We start from the raw sequence: 24,951 nt of genomic DNA, 5'->3' as shown, positions 1-24,951 counted from the left end.
TATCTGGCCATTCTGCTGTGACCCAGTCAAGCCACCACCCATGTCTGTGCTGGGAAGGTGGGGAAAGAGGCCGCTGCATGTGCTTGGGATGTCTTCAGCCATATGCATCTGTCCATCTGTTAGTCCACCCATCCGTCTGTCCACCCGCCCACTCATCTATCTGTTTATCAAGGTATAACAATACAGCTTTTTTATTCCTCTCCCTCTGTACCCTATTTGGGTCTTATTTATGTTTCTCTTCTTACAAACCACCTCATCTTTCTGTAGAGGTGTTTATTAAGTAAAACAACACCACTACATGATGGACATAAATATGGAAAAGACCGGTCGATTGGAAGGACTAATCAGTAGAGGGAGGTGTTTTCAGGGACTTTAGACAGGAGGAAGATAGCCTAGGCTGACAAATGGAGCAGATGAAGATAAATCGGCAAAGTAAGTAGGGAGACAAGATCTCTGTCCCATGTGACATGCATTTGAAAGCAGGCAGCCCAGCGAGGTAGAGCCATGAAAGGCTGTATGGACTGCGCTCTTCAAAGGGCTGTGGTTTTGTTCTGGGATCTAGTCTTAGGTTGTAAGCTCTTTGCTCTTTTCATTCTGTTTTTTCTCCCAGGGCTTGAAGAGATTCACAAAATATTCTCAGGGTTGGAATTTCTCTTTGATTTTGGTCTTGGTCAGCAGGGGTGGGGAGATTGTGACGAACATTTCATTAGGCGTGCTTGCTCGTAGATACGGTCAGTTTGACAGAACAGTTGCTCTGTTTCTGCATTAAAAATATAATTTTGTAAGTTTTGTAGCTTTTTGGGATATAAAGTGGTTGGATACTTAAAGCTCTCCCTGCTGCTTTCCCTTTATTTTTAAGTTGGACTGAGCAAGTTTCTTCCTTTTTTTTTTTTTTGAGACAGGGTTTCGCTCAGTATCCCAGGCTGAAGTGCAGTGGCTCGATCTCGGCTCACTGCAAATTCAGCCTCCCGGGTTCACGCCATTCTCCTGCTTCAGCCTCCCAAGTAGCTGGGACTACAGGGGCTTGCCACCACACCCGGCTAATTTTTTTGTATATTTTTAGTAGAGACAGGATTTCACTGTGTTAGCCAGGATGGTCGCGATCTCCTGACCTCGTGATCCGCCCGCCTTGGCCTCCCAAAGTGCTGGGATTACAGGTGTGAGCCACCATGCCCAGCCGAGCAAGGTTCTTCTGAATGCATTGAGGTTGGGGGAAAAAGACCTAAAAAAGTAAAACACACTGAATAATACTTTCGACATATACGCGCAACCTGATTTTGCAAAATCTGAAATTACTATTTCTGGGTTTTCAATTATAGAACGTTTTCTGACAAATAATAGAATTTGCTGTATTTCACTGTAAACAGTTTTGAGAATGCACTAAATGCAGCAACAACCTTAGGATTAGTTATCACGACAGATTGGCATTAGGAAAAATGATTAGTATATTTTATGTTGTGGAGGAATGAGACTCGAAGAGCAGAGTGATTTTTAAGTTGTTTACATTGAGGGAAGAGATGTAAAGTTAAGATTGCCTGGGCGCGGTGACTCACGCCTGTAATCCCAGCACTTCGGGAGCCCGAGGCAGGCAAATCACCGGAGATCAGGAGTTTGAGACCAGCCTGGCCAACATGGCGAAACCCCGTCTCTACTAAAAATATGAAAATTAGCCGGGAGTATTGGCGGGCGCCTGTAATCCCAGCTACTCTGGAGGCTGAGGCAGTAGAATCGCTTGAACTCAGAGGCGGAGGTTGCAGTGAGCCGAGACCATGCTACCGCACTTTACCCTGGGCCACAGAGCGGTGGAACTCTGTCTCGTAAATAAATAAATAAGTAAATAAATGAATAAAGATTATTACTTAACTCCTTCCAACAATTTAAAATTTTTTTGTCAAAGTCATAGATTAAACAAATAGTACTTTACATCATAATTCCCTTAGGCAGTGAATTTGAATTTTTTGGTTTGTTCTGTTATTTCTAGATAATGTGCTTACACCGCTAAACTTGGACTTGTTCATTTGAGATTCTACCTGCTGACTGTGTGTGGTCAGAGAGAAGGTGACGGGCCTGAACTGTGGAGGCAGAATCCCCTTGCTCACTGGCCATGTGTCCTTGAGCAAGACGCTTAAAACTTCTCTGTCTTATAGAATAGGAAGAATCACCACCGTCATCACAGTGGCTCTGAGGCCTACCTTTAATGTTTATAGGGCCTGGGGCAAGAGTACTAATGGAGACCAGATGGCTAAATATTTAAAAGGTATATTTAAATATTTACAAGGTATATATGATATGCCTAGATATTTAAAGGGTTCAAATCTAGCTCTGTCTATGGCCTGGCCCCTGTGTTCACCCAGGGCCTTGCAGCCTACTCTCCATCAAGACCAGAGTCTAACAGACAGCCTCACGCTTGGACCAGCCCTGAGCCAGCCCTGACGTCTGCCCGGGCAGCCCAGCGTGGATGCTGTACTAGACCCACTGATCCCCGGTGTAGTCTTGGCAGCTCAAGCTTCCCAGGAGCCTGTCTCCATCCAGGGTGATTTTATCCTACTCCCTCACACCTCGATTCTCTTGATTTCCAGGCACTTCTAAGCACCTCCCCAAAACTGTACCATCTGTGTTGGGGATCACAGGGAGCCTGTCCTGCCTAGACACCCACTTTTTCTCTGGTACCCCAAGGCAGGGGCTGTGATCTGCACATACATGCCCCCTCCCTCCCCACTCACCTGTCTCTCCCAGAATTCCTCCTTTTTCAGCCAGTTTCCAAAATTAAAATGGAATGAAACCAAACTTTCCCATGAGACTGAGAAGCACAGTCTCTGGGTTTCAGTGCTGGAGAGAAATGGGTTGTCTGCCATGCAGGTGGGGCAGAGCCCCCTTTCTCTGGAGGCACAGGTGCTGAGTGCGAGTAGATTGCTGTGGGGATCCATGCACTCACAGCGGTAAGCCGCTTAAAATAGAGCCCAGACACAGCGAACCTGTGCGATTTTTGGTTCTGTTGCTTCGATTTTTGGAGCTCTGTAATTTCACTGCAGTGTGGACTTCTTTCCACCTCTTGTGCTGGGCCAGCAGAGGTAGAGAGTTGTCAGACTTAGCAAATAAAAAATATAAGATGCTCAGATAAACAGTGGGACATCCTTACACTACAAGATGATTTGTTTATCTGAAATTCAGATTTAACTGGGCATCCTGTATTTTTCTGGCAGCCTCATGAGGCCCTTTCAATTGGATTGTCTCCTTTAGTCTTGGGAGATGTTCCTGTATTATTTCTGTAATAATGTCCTTTCTGCATTTTCTCTTTCCGAAACGCTTTTTTTTGGAGATGGAGTCTCGCTATGTCACCAGGCTAGAGTGCAGTGATGCAATCTTGGCTCACTGCAACCTCTGCCTGCCAGGTTCAAGCGATTCTCCTGCCTCAGCCCCCTGAGTAGCTGAGACTACAGGTGTGCACCACCACACCCAGCTTAGTTTTGTATTTTTAGTAGAGACAGGGTTCCACCACGTTGACCAGGATGGTCTCAATCTCTCAACTTCACGATCCACCTGCCTCAGCCTCCCAAAGTGCTGGGATTACAGGCATGAGCCACTGTGCCCAGCCTGAAACACTCTTTTTAGTCAGATGTTGAACCAGCTGGATTGAACTTTTAATTTTCATGCCTTTTCTCTCCTATCGTCTGTCTCTATTTTTTAGTTATACTCCTGGAGAGAGATCCTGATTTCTTTGATTCTGTTGTTTCACCTGTTTTATCTTTTATTTCAGTTATTAATATTTATAATATCCAAAAGTTCCTTCGTAACTTCCTGTCCATTTTTCTCTGAGGATACTAATTGTATATATATTCTTTTCTTCCTCTCCTTGTAGCAGCTCTGTCATCTTTATTTTTGATTTTTGTTTTGATTTGGATCTCTTCTTGTGACAGAGGCTTTCCCATGCATCTGGTGATTATTTAGGGATGAGGCTGTGGAGGGCTGCCGGGGAGCTCTGTCTGCGCAGCTGTGGCCTGTCCTCCAGGGGCTTCTCTGTGATTCCTTGTGGAGCTGGACTCATCGGAGGGTCGCAGCAGTCATCATCCAGAATCTTTTCACTGGAGCTTTTGTTTTCCTAGGAGACTTGTCCATGCTCCTGCCTGGGAGATAAACTTGATTTTAGGCTGTAGGGCTGGAGGAAATGGAGGCTAGCCTGTGTGTTCTGGTTTCTGTCTCATGCTCACCCTGTGGCCCTGAACTCTGAGCTTCCATGGCTTTGATAGCCCAGAGATTCTCCTCTCCCTCCTCCTAGCTTCCCCAGCTGATGCTGGGTCGGGTGCTCCCTGTTTCCAGCCCTGCCCCACTCCCTCCTTCCTTTGCTGGCTCCAAGGCCTGGGTGTCTCTGCAGCTCTAAGACTGACCATCCCCACCTCCATGGCAGCCGCTACTGGACCTTAGGATGGAACTTTGTGAGCTGGCGGTCACCTGCCCTCCCCGTCCTCCTCCTCTTCCCCAAACTTTGTTGGTGCCTCACCTTGGCTTTGACTCCATTCTGACAGCATATTGTTTTTGGTAACCATTGATGAGATATAATTCACATACCATGCCACCTGCCTCTTTAAAGCACACAGGTCAGCCGTTTTTAACATGTTCACAGAGTTGTACAGTCACCACCACAGTCAATTTTAGGATGTTTTCATCACCTCAGAAAGAAACCCTGTATCCTTTAGCTATGATGCCCAGTTCCCAACCTGCTAAACTCCTTACTTCCTGTCTCTATTTGCCTATTTAAACTTAAAAAATACTTTTAATGTCATCTTCGTAGGGTTTCAGGAGGGAAGGGAAAGAAACTCGTGAATTCACTCAGCCTTGTTTCATGGGCAGTCCTTGCCATGTATAAAATACTAAAATTCAAAAAGCATTCTGCCTGTTTCTGTTTCTGCCTTCAGAGTATTGACCCATGGCAGAGATGGGACCTTTCCTCTGGGTCTCTTTCTTTCTTTTCCTTTTTATGCCCTTGTTTAATGTCTGTGCTTGACCTGAACTTCTCTCTTCTGGAGCTGGGTGTTGCCAAGCCAACATCTGTGGCCTTCATCTCTTCTTGGCTCTAGCACTTTTCTTTTTTAGAGACAGAGTCTAGCTATGTTGGCCAGGTTGGTCTTGAACTGCTGACGTCAGTCCTCCCGCCTCAGCCTCCCAAAGTGGGATTACAGACGTGAGCCACTGTGCCTGGCCCCTGGCAGTTTTCAAGTGTCTGTAGAGCAGTTGTGCAGAGGAGTTGCCTTGGGGAGCTGGAAGGCCAGCTTGAGTCCAGGCTCCTCCAATATCTTCTTGGTTCAGAAGTAGAGGCTGTGGGCTGTGTGAAAATAGATAGGACTTTTAGTCACTTAATATATTTTACTATGATGTATTTGCTATTTAGCCAGCACCTGCTCTTTGCAGAGCACTGCTGTGGGTAATTTTGTAAAGTGGAATCTGGAGCTCTAAACCAGTGGGGGAGAGAAGACAAATATACAAGCAGACAACAGTACCTATTACAAGTGACAATGAGTGCACCTGGAGGCATGGAGTCACCAGTTAGCATGGCCTAAGGATTGCCCTGAATGGATACTGGCCTCTTAGCATTGGGGCTGCTCCTGGGGAACCCTGTCCCCATCTCCTCTGGAGCGCCAGGATTTCTGTGTTGTCTTCACACCCTACCCTGCTGTCACAGCCTGCCTAGCTAGTGCTGACTTGCTGGTGGCCTGGGCAGTGGGTGCCCGCTGGCTCCCTTCCTTGAGGTTACCTCCCCTGCAGAGAACTGGACAGCTAGGAGTGACACCTTAACAGCATGGTGAGGACTTCTTAGTCCACTTCTTCTTTGTCTTCTCTCTAACAGCAGTTTCTCCATGCCTGTTCTCCAGTTTCTCTTAGAGTGTTTGTTTCGGAGCATGGGTACCACTGCTGTGGTTTGGGGTTCCTGGCCCATGTCACATTGTGGCTGCCCATCCCAGTGCTCTGCTCTCTGTGGGGCCTGGTCTGTGAGCCCAGCCCTGTGCAGCAGTGGTGTCAGTGTCAGCGTGGTGTGGAGGTGTGGGGTGGGCAGGGTTAGACGGGGGCGGTTGAGGTCATAGCCCATCTTTGGTTAATGCTTGATGGGGAAGACGCAAGTCTCAAAGTCAAAAGCAAGAGTCACAGGGGACCCAGAAATGCTGAGATGTTTTGTGGGTTGATGAAATTTTGTTGCCCTTTTTTTTCAGATAGGGTCTCCCTCTGTTGCCCCAAACTGGCGTGCAGTGGTGCGATCATTTTACTGCCTTTTAAGAGAAACCTGTGCGTTCATTTTCGTTTCTGAGCTCCAGGTGACCCTTCTTTTTTTTTTTTTTTTTTTGAGACACAGTTTTGCTCTTGTTTGTCCAGGCTGGAGTGCAATGGCGTGATCTTGACTCACTACAACCTCCACCTCCTGGATTCAAGCGATTCTCCTGCTTCAGCCTCTCAAGTAGCTGGGATTACAGGCATGTGCCACCATACCTGGCTAATTTTGTATTTTTAGTAGAGACAGGGTTTCTCCATGTTGGTCAGGCTGGTCTCGAACTCCCGACCTCAGGTGATCCGCCCGCCTCGGCCTCCCAAAGTGCTGGGATTATAGGGGTGAGCCATCATGCCTGGCCCCAGGTGATCCTTCTAGTGGCTGATACCTAGAGTAGGACTGGAGGCACATCCACATTAGGAGAAAGGCTGTGCTTTTGGAAATGAATGAAATACACTAGGGAACCAGTGCCAGCACTCTGCGAAAGTACCCAAGAATCCACTTGTTTTTCTTTTTCCTCTGATCATACCATCATCACCTCACAACTTCTTCACTTTCTCTTCTCAAGAATATTAATTTAGTTTTTCCCATGTAATTATTAGAACAAAGAAAGGAAGAAAATATAGCCTTTTAATGTCTGTGTGCTTGGCGCTTTCCATGTTACTTGGTTCCATTTGTAGAATAACCCTGTGATACGTATGGCTGTTAACTATTAGTTCCCCTTTTGAAGATGAGGAAATTGAGGCTTTTCCTTCAGAGAACCTGAAGAATGAGTCCTTCATACTTGGCTAATGGAGAGAAGTGTGTGTTGGGGGAGGCATTCCAAGTCAGGGGCTCTCCAGAAGGGCAAACCAAGAAGGAAAGCTGGGCCTGCAAAAAACACGTGGAACGGCAGCGGCGCATGGTTGGGGGCAGATTGTATTGGGAATTTGGTGTGAGGCCAAAGAGTTTGGACTTAATTTGGAAGGTGATTCCAGGGTTTTTAATAGGAGGAGTGATAGCTATAATTAAAAGGAATTTTAGAAAGATTTGTCTGGAAATTCTGAATGAGAGGCTGGAGACAGGGAGAGCAGAGCATTGGTCTCAGTGTGAGGTGAGATGGTCAAAATAGAGGACTGACAGCGATTATAAAGAGAACGAGGGTGCATCTGCAAAATAGCACCAGGGAAGGGGGCAGGGCCTAGGGAGAAGAATTGGAGGTGAAATTCTTAGTTTGAGAAAATAGTGGTATTGAAAGAGAGGAGTCTGATATTGAGTAAGAAATGACGAAGTTAGTTTAAGAAAGCTGAAATGGTTGTGGGATATCTGATTGTAAATACCCGCAAGGCACTTGAACTAGATATCTCAAGAAAAACAGAAATCAGATTTGAACCTCTCTGAAGTGAAGTGACTGTGGTTTGATGTGGGAGTGTTTAGTGAATACAGTTTTAAAAAAATCAGAAGTCTGAAGTTTAAACCTTGGACAATGTGTGCATTTATAGATTGCCCTTTGGAGATTTAGGAAATCTAAGAAATTTTTAGCATACATTGGGAACAGTTAAACTAATATCTTAAAACTTCCCCTGCATGTTCTCCCTTAGTAATAATAGGTGGTCTTTTTGCTTTTATTGTTCAATATGTTCTTCATATAAAAATTAAATGTGGCTGGCCATGGTGGCTGACGCCTGTAATCACAGCACTTTGGGAGGCCGAGGCAGGCGAATTGCTTCAGCTCAGGGGTTTGGGACCAGCCTGGGCAACATAGTGAGACCTTGTATCTACAAAAAATACAAAAATTAGTCAGGTGTGGTGGTGTGTGCCTATAGTTCCAACTGCTTTGGAGGCCGGGGTGAGAGGAATGGCTTGAACCTGGGAGGGGGAGGCTGCAGTGAGCCGAGATCACTGCACGCTAGCCTAGGCAACCTAGCGAGATCTTCTCTCAAAAAAAAAAAAAAAGTATATGGTTAAGATGGTAAATTTTATGTTTTGTGTGTTTTACCATGATTAAAAAAAGTTAAACATACACCTGGCTGTATTTTAAAGGGAAATGGTAGTTCCTATTTATGGGTGTTAATTTTTAGAATTGAAAACCCAGTTATATTGCTGTTGCAGAAGGAAAGGCTGGCATTGTTAGAAGATACCTGAAGGATGGAGCGAGAGATAGAAATATTTCTTTCCTTGTGACCCCTATAACCAAATTCTTAGGAGGGACCTATTTTTTTTAATAAGCTATTATTTCATATATTAAGTGATCAGTGATCCAATTGTTGTGTTGCCATTGGCCAAAAAGATAAACCAAATAAATCATTTATCATCTCTGGCCAGGCTGAGACTGGCTGTAGTCGTGGAAGATCATCTCAATGATTTTGTGTGCCGAAAGCATAGAGAATGCAGACTTTTGAAATTCTATTTCTTTTTCTTTTTTCTTTTTTTTTTTTTTTGAGACTGACTCTTGCTCTGTCACCCAGGCTGGAGTGTAGTGGCATGACCTTGGCTCACCGCAACCTCCGACTCCAGGGTTCAAGCAGTTCTTGTGCCTCAGCCTCCCAGGTAGCTGGGATTACAGGTGTGTGACACCATGGCCGCCCGATTTTTGTATTTTTAGTATAGACAGGGTTTCACCATGTTGGCCAGTCTGGTCTTGAACTCCTGGTCTAAAGTGATCTACCTGCCTTGGCCTCTGAAAGTTCTGGGACTACAGGCATGAGCCACCACGGCCAGCCTGAAAATTGTGTTTCTAATAACCTATGGTTTAAAAGTTTTGCATCATTTTGATTAGTCACTGACCTTGAGGCAGTTTACTGATGAGAGGATAAAATGGAAAGCCAATATCTACATATGCAGAGCTGTTAAACCCTTTAGGAATGATTTCTTTTTTTAGGTTGCTTTTCGCCAGTATTCTTTGGAAGTAAAAGGATTATAGTATACAACGTCTCATCCCAGCTCTCCTCTGTATTTTCACACTCCCAGGTTCTCCTTTTTTTTTGAGACAAGGTCTGGCTCTGTCGCCCAGGCTGATGTACAATGGCACCAACATGCTCACTGTAGCTTCTGCCTCCAGGGCTCAAGCCATCCTTCCACCTCAGCCTCCGGAGTAGCTGGGACTACCGGTGCGCCCCACCACGCCCATCTAAATTTTGTATTTTTTGTAGGCATGGAGTTTTACCATGTTGTCCAGGCCAGTCTCAAACTTGTGAACTCTTGGCCTCCCAACGTGCTGGGATTATAGGCATGAGCCACCATGCCTGGCCAATTCTCTTAACTATTTACTATTTCTATCTTACTTAAAAAAAAAAAAAAAATCAACTAACCAACAACAACTAAAGTCTGTGCCTTTTTTGGATTTCCTTAGTTTTTACCTATTGTCCTTTTTCTGTTCCAGGAGTCCATCTAGGATATCACATTACATTTAGTCTTCAGACTTTATTTGGCCATGACCATTTCTCAGACTTCGTTTTTTTTCGATGACATTGACAGTTGTAAGGAATACTGGTCAGGGATGTTGTAGGAGGTCGCACCGTTGGGATTTGTCTGATGTGTCTCCTGTGGTCAGGCTGGGGTGGTGTGTCTCTGGGAAGAAGGTCTCCTGGCAGTGTGCCATTCTCATCACAGCCCGGGGACATACTGCCCGTGTGACTTAGGCAGTTGTTGCTGACCTTGACCACCTGGCTGAGGTTGTGTTCGTCAGGTTTCTTTCTCCACGGTAAAGTTGCTTTTTTCTCCCCTTTCCTTACAGTCCTCGGAAGAAAGTCATTGAAGGGGTGGGGAGTTGTTCTTCACTGCATAAGGGTGTGGCATCTACATAAATTACTTTGGAACTTCTGCACAGGGGGTGGTTTGCATATCCCGTTTAGTCATTCCATCATTTATATCAGTATGCATTCATGGGTATTTATTTAATATTTTGGGTTGTTACACAACAACCCAAAATTTGTTGCTCAGATTGTTCCAATTTTCCATGGGCTTCTATGTCCCTTTGACACGCCCCATCAGTGTAGTTTTTTTGTTTTTTTTTGGAGGCAGGGGACATTCAGCTCTTTCTTACTTTCTCACACTATAAGATTCATTGGTAGGTGCATTTCCCGCCCAATCCTAGATCAGTCATTTGTCTGTGGAGCTCTGGCTTCGTTCAGTGGAGAATGGTGTGGGAAATGCAGCTCCGGGCAGATTGTCTTCCTCGCTTTTGGTTGTTGTCAGGCACCTGCACTGGTGCTGGGTTCACCTTCTCCCATAACCTCACTTTCTTCTTTTTCCTACCTAATTTTGCCATAGATTGTCCAGCTCTGATTTTTACAGCTGTCAGATTTTTAGAAGACCAAGCTAATACAAAATTATTATTACTTGAATGAGAAATTGGCTGCTTCTTTTTGTGATCTGAATTCCAGTATTAATACTACATAGGAATCTGACTGTAAAGATTGAATTTGGGTTGATGGTGTTTTGGGACTGTGATTTGTCTTTTATTACAGCATCCTGGAATTTTACAGATTTATGAACCATAGTGAGACAGTTAAAACTTATTTTAGGCCGGGCGCGGTGGCTCAAGCCTGTAATCCCAGCACTTTGGGAGGCCGAGACCGGCGGATCACGAGGTCAGGAGATCGAGACCATCCTGGCTAACACGGTGAAACCCCGTCTCTACTAAAAAATACAAAAAACTAGCCGGGCGAGGTGGCGGCGCCTGTAGTTCCAGCTACTCGGGAGGCTGAGGCAGGAGAATGGCGGGAACCCGGGAGGCGGAGCTTGCAGCGAGCTGAGATCCGGCCACTGCACTCCAGCCTGGGTGACAGAGCGAGACTCCGTCTCAAAAAAAAAAAAAAAAAAAAAAAACTTATTTTAACAAAGACCCAAATCTCAGAGTTTTGCATTTCTATATAATTCTTGGGGCTCCCTTGGGAAAACTCACTTGTGAGGTTCCTGAGGACCTGGAAAAGATGGCTCACAGGTCTCACCTCCTCCACCTATCTCCAGAGGAGAGAGCCTCATGTTTTGCAGGGCGCAGAGAAGCAGGGGTCCTCTCAGATATGACCATTAAGGCTGCTGCTGCTTATGAGTTTTTTTTTTAGATGAGTCTCGCTCTGTTGCCCAGGCTGGGGTGCAGTGGCATGATTTCGGCTGAGAAGTTTTATACACAGTGAAGTGTTGTGTCTGTGTGTGTATTCATAATTTTGTTGTCATTTGGGGGCTGCAAAGACCAGGAGGGTTCAGGAGAGGATGATCAGGCAGCTGTGCTTCCAGTCAGCATCTCTTCCGTCTGCCTCCCAGGTTCTGACCTGGTAGATTGGTCATTTGTGCCTCAGCCTCTAATTCTGATCTTTGCCAGGACTCACTCCCAACCAGTGAGTTCTGTTTTTGACAAGGTGAGCCCCTGAGCTCCCCACAAGACTTCTGGCACCAGCCCTTCCCCCTAAGGATGATGCCCACTTAGCTTCTTTCCTTCTTTTGCTGAAAGCCGCAGTCTGACTAGGAAAGTTAATCAATATGATCACCACAGACTGTTCTCCCAAATGTGATCCTGGCCAAATAGGTCTCCTGCCTGGTTGTAGGTCTCTTATCTATGATCCTGAAATGAAAAGGGTAGGAATATTCTTTGACATTCTCTGACCACTGGTCACTCATTGTTTGAATGTAATGCTGTTTTGTGCTGTGTGTTTAATTATGACAAGGCTCCCTCTAAATATCAGTAGCCCCTTTCCATATCCCCGGGGTTGAGTGTATGCTGTTATCCTCCATTTTTTTAAGTGGAAAATTTTTGGACACAAAGAAGCCAGGAACAAAGGGAACGCTGGTGCTGGAATGGAATCACGTTGCCAGGGGTGTTGTGCTCTCCCACTTACTGTTTGTGTGTTGTGTACCTGGGATGTTAAATGCTCTTTTTCTTCATGAAGGTTTGTCCATAGACATAGAAGAGGAAAAGCCGGTGAGTCAGGGAACTGTATGGATAGGCTTTGTATGCTCTTGCTTATTAATAAATGACGAGAGTGTAGATCAGTAAGTTGTTTCATAGAGCTGAAGAAAGAAAGAAACAGGAAATTCATCAGCTCTCTGCATCCATTCATTCATCATTCATTGATTGGTAACTAGCAAAACATAGGAGAAAAAGTAAACATTCAAATAATATGAAAAGTGAAGTACAATAAGGCATCTTTGTGTTGCCTTTGATATTAGCTAATAATGACATTAGCTTATGAAGTTGGGGGACAAGATGCAATAAAAGTAACTAATGCATAACTTGCAACAACAAAAGTTTTTGCAGCCTTTTGGGCAGTCATTTTGGCATTTGTATTTGTGGATCAGAAAAAATGACCTGCAGATAGATCAAAATTTGGTGGCTATTGGCATCACTGATTTTGGAGATTTGTAATGCTCATTAGCATAATAGTGGGTCTTGCCTGAAAGAAATCTGTTTAACTTAGGAAAATCCAGCATTTGCTATGTGCATTTCAGTCTTGTCCTTGGGAAAGACCTAATAACATCCTACAGAACTAGTATCTGTGTTTTATGGTTTGTGAAATGCTGCCTGAAGATGTTTTTTTTGGAGGTGGAGTTTTGCTCTTGTCGCCCAGGCTGGAGTGCAATGGTGTGATCTTGGCTCACTGCAACCTCTGCCTCCTGGGTTCAAGCAATTCTCCTGCGTCAGCCTCCTGAGTAGCTGGGATTACAGGTGTGCACTACCACGCCTGGCTAATTTTGTATTTTTAGTAGAGACGGGGTTTCTCCATGTTAGTCAGGCTGGTCTCGAACTCCCGACCTCAGGTGATCCACCCACCTCAGCCTCCCAAAGTGTTGGGATTACAGACAAAGTGTTGCGCTTTGTCACCCAGGCTGGAGTACAGTGGCGTGATCTCAGCTCACTGCAACCTCTGCCTCCAGGTTCAAGCACCGCGCCGCCCGGCCTGCCTGAAGATTTTTAATGTTTTCCTAGAGAAGGTGAAGGTCATTGACAAAACACAGGATTTAGAGGAACATGTTGGGAGGGAATATGAGGGCTTTAGTTTTAAGTTTGACCTAGTGTGGGAAGAGCCAAGCAGAATATCATCCCAGCAATGGAAAGACGACTCTTAAGGCAGAATTAGGGCTAAAGGTAGAAACCTGTTTGTTCTGACTGTTGTGACCATGGGAGTTGGTGAGGTTGCCTTGGAACAAAGGTGGATAACAGAAAAGAGTCTGAAGGGACTCATGAAACGGGAGAAGAGGAAAAGCCAGTGAGTCAGGAAAAGCCAAGTGAGCTTGAGGCAATGCTGTGGGGTCCATGAGAGGAAAGGATGACCAGAAAATGAAATTCTGCAGTAAGGTCGTGGGCAACATGAAAGGCGATTGGCAGCAAAAACAGGCACGCGGGAACGTGGATTGGGAATGGATTGTTTCTGGAGTGTTTTCTTGCTGTGAGACTACACTGTTCAGCGACGGCATGCACCTTCTTTTGGACCTAGGAGGAAGGGACACTCGGGGAGGTGCCATGGCCACCTCAGGTCACTAGCTAATAGTAGTAAATAGGACAGCAAGGATTTCATCTCCAAATTGGTCTCCTTTGTATTATGTCACATAGCCTGGGTTTTCCCTTTTTAACTTTTATGTTGAAGTAATTTTAACTTAAAGTTTTGGCTAGGTACAGTGGCTCACATTGCAATCCCTGTGCTTTGGGAGGCCAACGTAGAAGGATCACTGGAGCCCAGGAGTAACCAGCCTAGACAACCTAGCAAGACCCTCTTTCTACAAAAAAGAAAAAAAAAGAAAGAAATGTTGCAAAAATAGGACAGAGAATTTCTATGTACCCATTTACCCAACTGTGCTTAAAGCTCACATCTTGTGTCATTCTAACACACTTGTGAAAACTAGACATTATCATTCGTACACTACCACTAACTAGATTTCAGCAGTTTTTTTTTTTTTTTTTACTGGAGGACGGTATTTGTGCACAGTCCTTTTTCATTAGCCTTACAGCGTACAGTCAGAATTCTGTTTTCTGAGTTGTTTAGGTTAGTTTCTTCTTCCCTGCACCCGTCAGTGTAGTAATGTTATTCATTTGTAATACATTTAGGTTCTTGTTACAGTTGGTCTTAATTTTGGACGCCCTCTCCCATTCCTGGTTTTTATTTTTAAATTTAATATTTACACACAGTGAAATTCTCTAGGTTTTTTTTTTTTTTTTTTTTTTTTTGAGAGAGAACCTCGCTTTGTCACCCAGGCTGGAGTACAGTGGCGTGATCTCAGCTCACTGCAACCTCTGCCTCCCAGGTTCAAGCAGCTCTCTCGCTTTAGCCTCCCGAGTAGCTGGAATTACAGGTGTGCACCACCATGCCCAGCTAATTTTTGTATTTGTAGTAGAGAGGGGGTTTCATCATGTCGGCCAGGCTGGTCTCGAACTCTCCTAGTCTTAAGTGATCCACCCGCCTCAGCCTCCCAAAGTGCTGGGATTACGAGCATGAACCACCACGTTTGACAGATGCACAGAAACATGTCTCCATTACCACATTTGTAATACAGAACTATTCCATGATCCCCAAAATTCTCTCCTTCAGCCTGGCTTTTTTTTTTTTTTTAATTTAACAGACAGGGTCTTACTCTGTTGCCTAGGCTAGATTGCAGTGGCGTGATTGTAGCTCACTGTAGCCTCGACTTACTGAGCTCGACCAATCATCCTGCCTTGGCCTCCCAAAGTGTTGGAATCACAGTCATGAGCCACCACGCCCAGCCCTGCCTGGATTTCAATGGTGGTTTCAAGAGAGTGGATTGTCAGAGGGCTGGGGAAGATACTGGGAGGAGCAGGATATGTCCCAGTACTGGAGAACTTGAGCCGTGAAGGCTGCGTGGCAAGAGGACAGAGCACCAAGGGTTCCAGGGTAAGGCTGGGGGACGTCTCTCTATGCCTCTAGGCAGATGGGATAGGAATGACCCAAAATAGAAGGGACAGACCAAGCTCACTGTGGAGGATCGGCTTGGCAAAGCCAGCAGTGAAGGTACAGGCAAGATTTGAAGGAAGGAAGCTGTGGGAGACCTCTTGACTGGTGACTATGATTTTTTAACTTAACCTCAGAAAGAAAAGGGGATGCAGTTTAGAAGAGGGAGAGAGATTAGTAACATCTGCAGGCCACAGCCTTAGGCCAGGCAGGGTGGCTCAAACCTGTAATCCCAGCACTTGGGAGGCGAGGCTGGAGGATCACTTGAGACCAGTCTGAGACCAGTCTGGGTGAGAGCAAGACCCCATTTCTACAACAAATAAGAATTAACTGAAGGTGGCGGTGCCTGTAAGGATCACTCGAGCCCAGGAGTTCAAGGCTGCAGTGAGCTATGATCATGGCACTGCACTGCAGCCTGGGCAGAAGATCCAGGTCCTGTGTCAAAGAAAAGAAAAGAAGCAGTCTCTGTGTCTTGGCAGTACCGGAGTTAATACGGAAAAACAAAATTGCAGTGCTGAATGACGCTGAGGACCTGCTGTGGAGGGCCACAGGCAAGCCCTGAATTTCCCTGGAGCTTCTCTCCGGAAAAAAGCAAAGGAGCCCTCACTGTAGCTGAGCTTTCGTTTTGACTCAGGAGAGCTTGGAGTTGGGGAGCGAGCTTCCTTAGAGAGCTGTGATGTGAGAAGTAGGCTGAGTGGGGGAGGCTGAGCTTCCAGAGAAGGCTGAGGTTTGTAGGGACAGGGACTTTCCCTTAGTTGCTCCTGATGTGCGAGGGGGGAATGGATGGGGGCGGGGAGCCTGCTTTTATAACCTTGAGGGAGAAGTGTGGAATAACTGCAGCAAAGGGCTGGGGCTGACTTCACTCTTCTATTTCCGAAGGTCATGCCCTGGTTCGTGGCATTAGTAAGTGACTCCTGTGTTGATATTTCCAGAAGCAGTTTGAATTTCAGATCGGGAATATCAAGTGTTAACTGAAGAAGAAAACATATTACCTTGAGCAAAGTATTTGTATATCCATGATTGGTATCATCAGGTTTAAGGAAACCAGCAAATATCTATTTTGGATAATAGCAACTGTATTTGCTAATTTCTTGTTAACTCACGCAGAATTAACAAAACGTGCATTCTGTTTTTTGTGCATATAAACTCTACTTGTACACTGTGTGTTACCCTGGTGTAGGCTGCTTAGAAAATGAAGCTGTTCTGCTGAGAGTAGGCAGAGTGTGATCAGGGTGCCCAGCAGTGCTGATGGGCCAGAGGGTCCAGGCGAGTTGTTGGTGTCCCATTGTGTCAGCTTTCTTCCCTGTGGCCGGAGAGGAACCTTTAGACCTGCAAGGTACTCTGGGCTGGCTGTCTGGACTTAATCAGGGTCTGACTAGCGTGAAAGCTAAAGATAAAATGAAACTTTTCTTTGGCATTTTGTCACTGGCATGGGATCTTCAGATGGCAAGTAATTAAGAGATTCCATAGCTTTTTTCATAATTGCTTGTTTTGCTTTTCCACACTTTTTCACGTGTGTGTGTCTGCGTGTATGCTATTTTTTTGAAATCCGAGAATCTGCCATTTTTGGGGCCCAGTCTCTCCCACCCCTGCCTGCACATCCTAGAGAGAGGCAGTGAACCACGGCAGCTGCTCCAGAGGTGTGGCTAATCAGATTTTTAGAAAAACTTGGCCCCCAGACTGACCTCTGTCCTCAGCTGGTTTAGGAAGAGTGAAGAACCATGAGGTCAGCCTGTGTAGCTGAACCGACGTGGTGTTTGGAATGGAAATGCAGTGAGAAAATAGATTTCCCTGATATGCAGTCGAGATTGAAGTGGGATGAAAGCAGCAGAAGGTCGGTTGGAAGAGAGGAGAGAAGGTTTTTTTTTTCTTTTCTTTGGTGGAAGAGACACAATGTGCAGAGCGTTGGAAATTCTAAAGATATAAGAGATTGGTGATGGAGGCAGAGCTAAGGTTTGCATAATGGGATAATGGGAAGAGCAAGAATTTGAATGTAGGCGGCCAAGAGAAGTCAATCCCTGTGTTTCTTGAAGGTGTGTAAAAACTGGGGATACTAGCTAGATTTTCTAAGAGGAGGAAATTAAATTTGAAACATTACATACTATAAACGTGTTATAAAAACATTTTATATTTGAAGGAAAGATAGGAAAGATGAAAACACGCTAGATCCATTCATTTATTGAGTTATTTTGTTTGGGTCAGGCACAGTGGCTCACATCTGTAATCCTGGCACTTTGGGAGGCTGAGGCAGGAGGATTGTTTGAGCTCAGGAGTTCGAGACCAGTCTGGACAACATAGTGAGACCCCGCCCTAAAAGAAAGGGAAAGGAAAAAAAAATTGTGTGTGTGTGTGTGTGTGTATATATATATATATATATATATATAAAATAATTATTTTAAAAAAATTCAATGGAATAAAAAATTGTGTCTCAGTGGCCAGATAGTGCTAGAAAATAGACACTGGGAATCCTAAAGCAGACCTTGTATTATTACAGTTGTTTTATGGGAAGCCTTTATAATACTGTCAAGATGGTCAGTAGACTTTGATTTGTTTTTCTCTAAGTAGGACTGTTATGATTTAGAGGCTATTGATTTTCATTAGGGGAAATGTTAGTTTCTCTATTAAATAGGGAACCAGTGTTTTCACAGGTCAGAGGAGGCAGACCTTGGCTGGATTTAGGCATGTGTCTTCCTGTTTCAGAATTATTTAAAGTTGGGATTCAATGGTTAGGCTGTGCCTGTGCCTCTAATAGTGACATTCTCTAATTGGAAATTGGGAAACCAACAATTTTTTTTATTGTGAAGAAGAATTTTGTTACAAAGTATGAGAAGTATGATTAAGGGGTGAATAGGTTTTTCTTTACGTTTTTCTTTTGACTTCATAACTTTTGACTTCTGCCAACAAAGATGAAATAGCTTTTTATGATTCTCACAGGCTTTGGGTAGGAAAGGAAATGTTTTGTCTCTGTGTCATAGGAGAAAATAAAGTGATCATGTGACAGACCTGAGTTCTTTGAATTTCCTTTTTTGTAAACAGGTCTAATTCCCTCAGATACTGTTGATGTCTTCGGGTGAAAGAACATTATACATTAAGCACAAATGCTTGTTAGTGAATTGTAGGTCATTTATATAGGGTTTACTTTTAAATTAAACGTCAATTGGCCAGGCGTGGTGGCTCACGCCTGTAATCCCAGCACTCTGGGAGGCCACAGCGGGCAGATCACGAGGTCAGGAGTTCGAGACCAGCCTGGCCAACATGGTGAAACCCCGTCTCTATTAAAAATACAAAAATTAGCCAGATGTGGTGGCAGGCGCCTGTAATCCCGGCTACTCGGGAGGCTGAAACAGGAGAATTGCTTGAACCCGGGAGGCAGAGGTTGCAGTGAGCAGAGATTGTGCCACTGCACTCCAGCCTAGGTGACAAAGCAAGACTCCGTCTTGGGGAAAAAATAAATAAATAAATAAATAAATAAATAAATAAATAAATAAATAAATAAAAAGACTATTATTGCCTTTGAAGGGAGATGTATTTTATAGGGCATACGTGAAAGACATTGTTAAAATAACTAAAGCTAATTCTGTTTGAAAATCAAACTGTTGAGGGAAAGGGAAGCTAAAATGAGATCGTTCTATTTTATCTTTTAAAAGAGGACTGAGATTTATTTTTGTAATGTTTTTAAGCAAAAGAATCTATTTTTAAGACAGTAGTACTTAGGAATTGGGGTGGAAAGTGAAGCAAACTTTCAGGCATAAACATTCCTCTTTGTATTCAATATAACTGAGAAATGAAGTGGGAGTTACACATTTTTTCCCCCTCCAAGTGGAATGGAACTCTTGCTCTTGCCTTCCAGAATGTGGGAAGGGAAAGGGTAATAGGACAATGTGATTGTGGGTATGAAAAACATTCCTATAAACCAAAAAAGAAGTGTGAAGTTACAGGGAGTAGTTATCCATTCCATTAGTTATACAACCTCAGACAGGGGAGTCCTCCCGCCACAGTGATCTCGGGTTTCAGATGGCATGATGCGCTTTCAGGTGGCCAGTGCGCTCAAAAACGCCCATTATGCATTTTCAGCTTATAGTCGACCTTCCTGCAGGTGAACTAGGATGGCTGACTCACTTTTTAAAACTACCATCAGTTCACTCTGACCTCTTACCACGTGCCACTGCCTCACGCTGGGCTTCCCCCCATCCCCCAAGAGAAGAGTGTAAACTTTAGGTGCAGTAGAGGGATGGGGACAGGGTGAGGCTGCATCACTGTGGAGAAGGAGTTGCTTCTCAACCCCTTGGGGGGTTTGCAGACATGGGAGTTCCTCTCTGGGGCCTTCTAGACCTTAACTCTGCTTCAGCTGGGCAGATAGGAAAAGATAGGGTGGTGTGGAGGGCAACAAGTTTAGCATTAACACAGTGATTCAGTACAGCCGCTGTGCACGCGTTTTATAAACCAGGAGGTTCCTGTACGTATAACAGCAGAAAAAGGTGCGAAGAGCCATATTAACCTTCCCAGGGTTCCTGAGAATATCAGACAGTTGCACTGCCGACCACTCAAGTTTGGTTTCACGTGGCGACCTTTCCTCATTCTTGTGGTTGTATGTTCTGGGCCTCCCACCCACTGAGTATTTGAATTATCTCTTATCGTCTTTTTGTTCCTGAACCGACTGCCCTCTGGGATGAACAGTGTGTAACTGTATAAAGTCTTTTGCTCACCAAAGTCATAAAGAGAGGGCAAATGACATAAATCCTGTGAAGCTCGAAAGAAAAGGTGGAGGGACTAGGGCAAAGCCCCGCTACCATGGCGACTTCCAGAGCCTGAGCCCAAGCTTTGCATCAGTTAAAAATCTTCTTTTCAGGCCCTTTCAACCCTGGGCGGGTAGGGGGTGGTGTCTTGAGTTTTCTGATAACAGTGACCTCCAACTTTAGATCAACATGGTTGGTAAAGATAGATCACAGGAATACTCTGCTAATGGCAGTTTTATTGTGAGTATTCCATTGACGACACCAGGGTGATGGATAGAAATAAGAGTGGTGACATTCAGGGATTATTTCTAAGTGGGTGGATTCTTTTATGGATATAGTGCCTGACAGATGGCTTTTTCATTCCCCACATTTTGCAGTTTAAATGTTCAATTTCATTTAAAAAACAAAATCATAATCACAGACTTTCCTACTGGGTCTGACTGTTCATAGATATTTGTACCTCAGTATCCCTTTAGAGATGTTAATGTTTTATATCCTGTGTTCTTTTTGCATTGGTGGTAGTTTGGTGCTGGAGATATGTTATTCCCCCTCTGTTTCCGCAGGCGCCCCTCTGAGAGAAGAGTGGTCACAGAGTGTTTTCTCTAGGCTGAGTAAGCCATGGAAAGAAAAGCACGTGTGACTTCTTCAGCTGGTATTAACTGAGACAGGTGTGAATAGAAGCAGATTTATTCTTCAGCTCCCATCGAACCCTAAGCGTTGATTTTGCCTTCAACAGTAGTTTTTCCTAACCAAATTCTTCACAGGGTTTGGATGTGTCCCCAGAGTGAGTTAATATGCTGAAGGTCTTAGCTGTTGATAGATTTGTGGTGTATATGAGTTTTCTCAGGCAGGTATATTCTCACTGAGTAGAAATTCTCTCTTGACGCTGGAATAGTTACTTTTATTAGGAATGTGTGATGTTTTCTAGATTGTACAAGAAAAAAAAAATCAAGTGCTTCAGTAAGATGTGGAAGGAGACAACGTGTCAGGGATCACTAAAACAGATTTGAAGGAAGGATAATAACACAGTAAATACTGAAGAACAGAGTCTGTCAAGGAACACGCATCTAAATTGGCTAGGTGAATTCTTCCACTGAAGGTTGCCTAAAGTCAGCTGCTACCCTCTTCCCGTCCGACTGACTTCTGCTTGCCTCATTCCTCTTTCTCTTCTCTGGTTCTCTCCTCTTCCCCCTTTCCTTTCCTTCTCTCCCTGGCTGTTTGCCTCCACTGCAGAAGGAACAGATCCAAGAGATCCTCTCACTTCCTGAGGGCCCCAGAGCTAGTGAGTGTCAGAGCTGGGTCCAGCCCTGTTCTTCTGTTTTAAACCCAGTGCCTGTCTTGGTGTTGCATTAATTATTTGACATTTATGCTAGAACCCGTCTTGGTATTGCGTTAATTATTTGACATTTGTGCTAGGAAGATGAGTGACACTTTGCCTGTCCTCAGGCAGCTTACAGGCCAGTCTGTAAGGGGAGACAAGTACACACAGACTGGAGTAGAGACCAGGAAACAGTAGAGTCCCAGGACGGAAGGCTGGGGGTCCAGGGAGCAGAACATACCCCCTTCAGTGGAGGCTTTATTTCCCCCTGACAGTCTCTTGTCCTCTGCAGGTGGGGGGACGGGCCCCTTTTAAAGACCCTCAAGCACTGCATGTATTCATATATCCTTCATGTTTAGTAATGGCTGTGACCAGCCATTTTTCTAAAACTCTCCATCCTCCTATCATCTGAGAGTGTTTCTTTTTTAACAAACATAATAGGGAAAATTAGGGTTACATAAAAATGGACGGAGTCAGCTCCTTAGGGTTTTTTTTTTTTTAAAGTCCTTATTAGCAGGTATCCTGCGGTGGGTGTGGATGCTCGTTTCTTTTTTTTCTGTGGATGAATATTGAAATCTGTAATTGGCTTTTTTGATTGTAGCATGTTTCTTTTAATAAAATATCCCAAATCTGATGGTGACGATGATAGTGATAATTTTGCTAGCGGAATTAAATACTGTCAAGATCAAAATATGTTGGAAGTAGCTTTTTATGAAAATGACACATTTTCTAGTTGCTATACCAGAACCTGTTTTTCTAGGCTACAGCAGTTTCAGTCAACTTCATTCTTGTTAGCTGCGAGGAGCCATGCTGGTAACGCCGTACAGCAGTATGAAGGGATCACTTTTGAAGCTAAAATTATCTAGGTCTTACATGTATTTTCTCGATGTTTGTCCATTTGGACTCAGAGTTTCGTAGTTACCGTAAATGCAGTTACCTCCTTGCTCTTTCTTGGTAATCATTGTTACGTTATGCGAATTGTATAGGGGTTTTATCTCATCGCGAGGAAATACCAATTACTGATGGAACTATTTTCTGCTCATTTAACAGAACATCTGCTCAAATTCATGACCATGGGGGATATGAAGACCCCAGACTTTGATGACCTCCTGGCAGCATTTGACATCCCAGATATGGTCGATCCTAAAGCAGCTATTGAGTCTGGACACGATGACCACGAAAGCCACATGAAGCAGAACGCTCACGGAGAGGATGACTCCCACGCACCATCATCTTCTGACGTGGGTGTCAGTGTTATCGTCAAGAATGTTCGGAACATCGACTCGTCCGAGGGCGGGGAGAAAGACGGCCACAACTCCACCGGCAATGGCCTCCATAATGGGTTTCTCACAGCGTCCTCCCTCGACAGTTACAGTAAAGATGGAGCGAAGTCCTTGAAAGGAGATGTGCCTGCCTCTGAGGTGGCTCTGAAAGACTCGACGTTCAGCCAGTTTAGCCCGATCTCCAGTGCTGAAGAGTTTGACGACGATGAGAAGATCGAGGTAGATGACCCACCTGACAAGGAGGATGTGCGATCAAGCTTCAGGTCGAACGTGTTGACAGGGTCGGCTCCCCAGCAGGACTACGATAAGCTGAAGGCACTGGGAGGGGAAAACTCCAGCAAAACGGGACTCTCCACGTCAGGCAATATGGAGAAAAACAAAGTTGTTAAGAGAGAAGCAGAAGCCAATTCTATAAACCTGAGCGTTTATGAACCTTTTAAAGTCAGAAAAGCAGAAGATAAATTGAAGGAAAACTCTGACAGGGTGCTGGAAAACAGAGTCCTGGATGGGAAGCCGAGCTCCGAGAAGAATGACGCTGGCCTTGCCGGCGTTGTGCCATCAAAGACAAAGTCGTCCTCCAAGCTCTCGTCCTGCATCGCTGCCATCGCGGCTCTTAGCGCTAAAAAGGCGGCTTCAGACTCCTGCAAAGAACCAGTGGCCAATTCGAGGGAATCCTCCCCATTACCAAAAGAAGTAAACGACAGTCCGAGAGCCGCCGACAAGTCTCCTGAATCCCAGAATCTGATCGACGGGACCAAAAAACCATCCCTAAAGCAACCAGATAGTCCCAGAAGCATCTCAAGTGAGAACAGCAGCAAGGGATCCCCGTCCTCTCCTGCAGGGTCCACACCAGCAATCCCCAAAGTCCGCATAAAAACCATTAAGACATCTTCTGGGGAAATCAAGAGAACAGTGACCAGGGTACTGCCAGAAGTGGATCTTGACTCTGGGAAGAAACCTTCCGAGCAGACAGCATCCGTGATGGCCTCTGTGACATCCCTTCTGTCATCTTCAGCATCAGCCGCCGTCCTTTCATCTCCCCCCAGGGCGCCTCTCCAGTCCGCGGTCGTGACCAATGCAGTTTCCCCTGCAGAGCTCACCCCTAAACAGGTCACAATCAAGCCTGTGGCTACTGCTTTCCTCCCAGTGTCTGCTGTGAAGACGGCAGGATCTCAAGTCATTAATTTGAAGCTCGCTAACAACACCACGGTGAAAGCCACGGTCATATCTGCTGCCTCTGTCCAGAGCGCCAGCAGCGCCATCATTAAAGCCGCCAATGCCATCCAGCAGCAAACTGTCGTGGTGCCGGCATCCAGCCTGGCCAACGCCAAACTCGTGCCAAAGACTGTGCACCTTGCCAACCTTAACCTTTTGCCTCAGGGTGCCCAGGCCACCTCTGAACTCCGCCAAGTGCTAACCAAACCTCAGCAACAAATAAAGCAGGCAATAATCAATGCAGCAGCCTCGCAACCCCCTAAAAAGGTGTCTCGAGTCCAGGTGGTGTCGTCCTTGCAGAGTTCTGTGGTGGAAGCTTTCAACAAGGTGCTGAGCAGTGTCAATCCAGTCCCTGTTTACATCCCAAACCTCAGTCCTCCCGCCAATGCAGGGATCACGTTACCGACGCGTGGGTACAAGTGCTTGGAGTGTGGGGACTCCTTTGCACTTGAAAAGAGTCTCACCCAGCACTACGACAGACGGAGCGTGCGCATCGAAGTAACGTGCAACCATTGTACAAAGAACCTCGTTTTTTACAACAAATGCAGCCTCCTTTCCCATGCCCGTGGGCATAAGGAGAAAGGGGTGGTAATGCAATGCTCCCACTTAATTTTAAAGCCAGTCCCAGCAGATCAAATGATAGTTTCTCCATCAAGCAATACTTCCACTTCAACTTCCACTCTTCAGAGCCCTGTGGGAGCTGGCACACACACTGTCACAAAAATTCAGTCTGGCATAACTGGGACAGTCATATCGGCTCCTTCAAGCACTCCCATCACCCCAGCCATGCCCCTAGATGAAGACCCCTCCAAACTGTGTAGACATAGTCTAAAATGTTTGGAGTGTAATGAAGTCTTCCAGGACGAGACGTCACTGGCTACACATTTCCAGCAGGCTGCAGATACGAGTGGACAAGTAGAGTATCATTTAAATTTTCGTGTTTCAGTGATGAGTCTGTAGGCATGAGTGCTTGATAAGATGCCCTTGATCTTAGGGTGGGAACGCAGTGAAATGGATGGGTGTGTGTGTGTGCGTGCATGCCTGTGCAGCCAGGCACATGATCCGGTAAGGATTGTTTTCATAGAATAGAAACAATTAGCTGGGGATGTGGTGGTGGCGGCAGTGGTGGAGGTGGTAGCAGGAGTGGTAGTGGCGGTGGTGGTTGTGGCAGCAGTGGCATGTGCCTATTGCCCCAGCTATACTCGGGAGGCTGAGATGGGAAGATTGCTTGAGTCCAGGAGTTTGAAGCTGCGGTGAGCTGTGA

General features: G+C 45.2%; 1 protein-coding gene across 8 annotated transcripts in view; it reads left to right on the top strand.

The window, feature by feature from the left end:
- ZNF532 (zinc finger protein 532) overlaps positions 1–24,951 on the top strand; it is a 129,260-nt gene that overhangs the window by 36,125 nt on the left and 68,184 nt on the right. For all 8 annotated transcript variants that reach the window (XM_023218336.3, XM_023218329.2, XM_023218332.2 and 5 more), the window contains one exon: positions 22,240–24,602. In XM_023218336.3, the coding sequence (XP_023074104.1) occupies positions 22,257–24,602 (2,346 nt within the window). In that variant the 5' untranslated portion in view covers positions 22,240–22,256. The remainder of the gene's footprint in view (positions 1–22,239; positions 24,603–24,951) is intronic.

Source organism: Piliocolobus tephrosceles, chromosome 18 (genome assembly GCF_002776525.5).
Source record: "Piliocolobus tephrosceles isolate RC106 chromosome 18, ASM277652v3, whole genome shotgun sequence".
Classification (NCBI taxonomy): domain Eukaryota; kingdom Metazoa; phylum Chordata; class Mammalia; order Primates; family Cercopithecidae; genus Piliocolobus; species Piliocolobus tephrosceles.
Note: the sequence above shows the minus strand (reverse complement) of the source record. Positions and strands in the feature narration are given on the sequence as shown.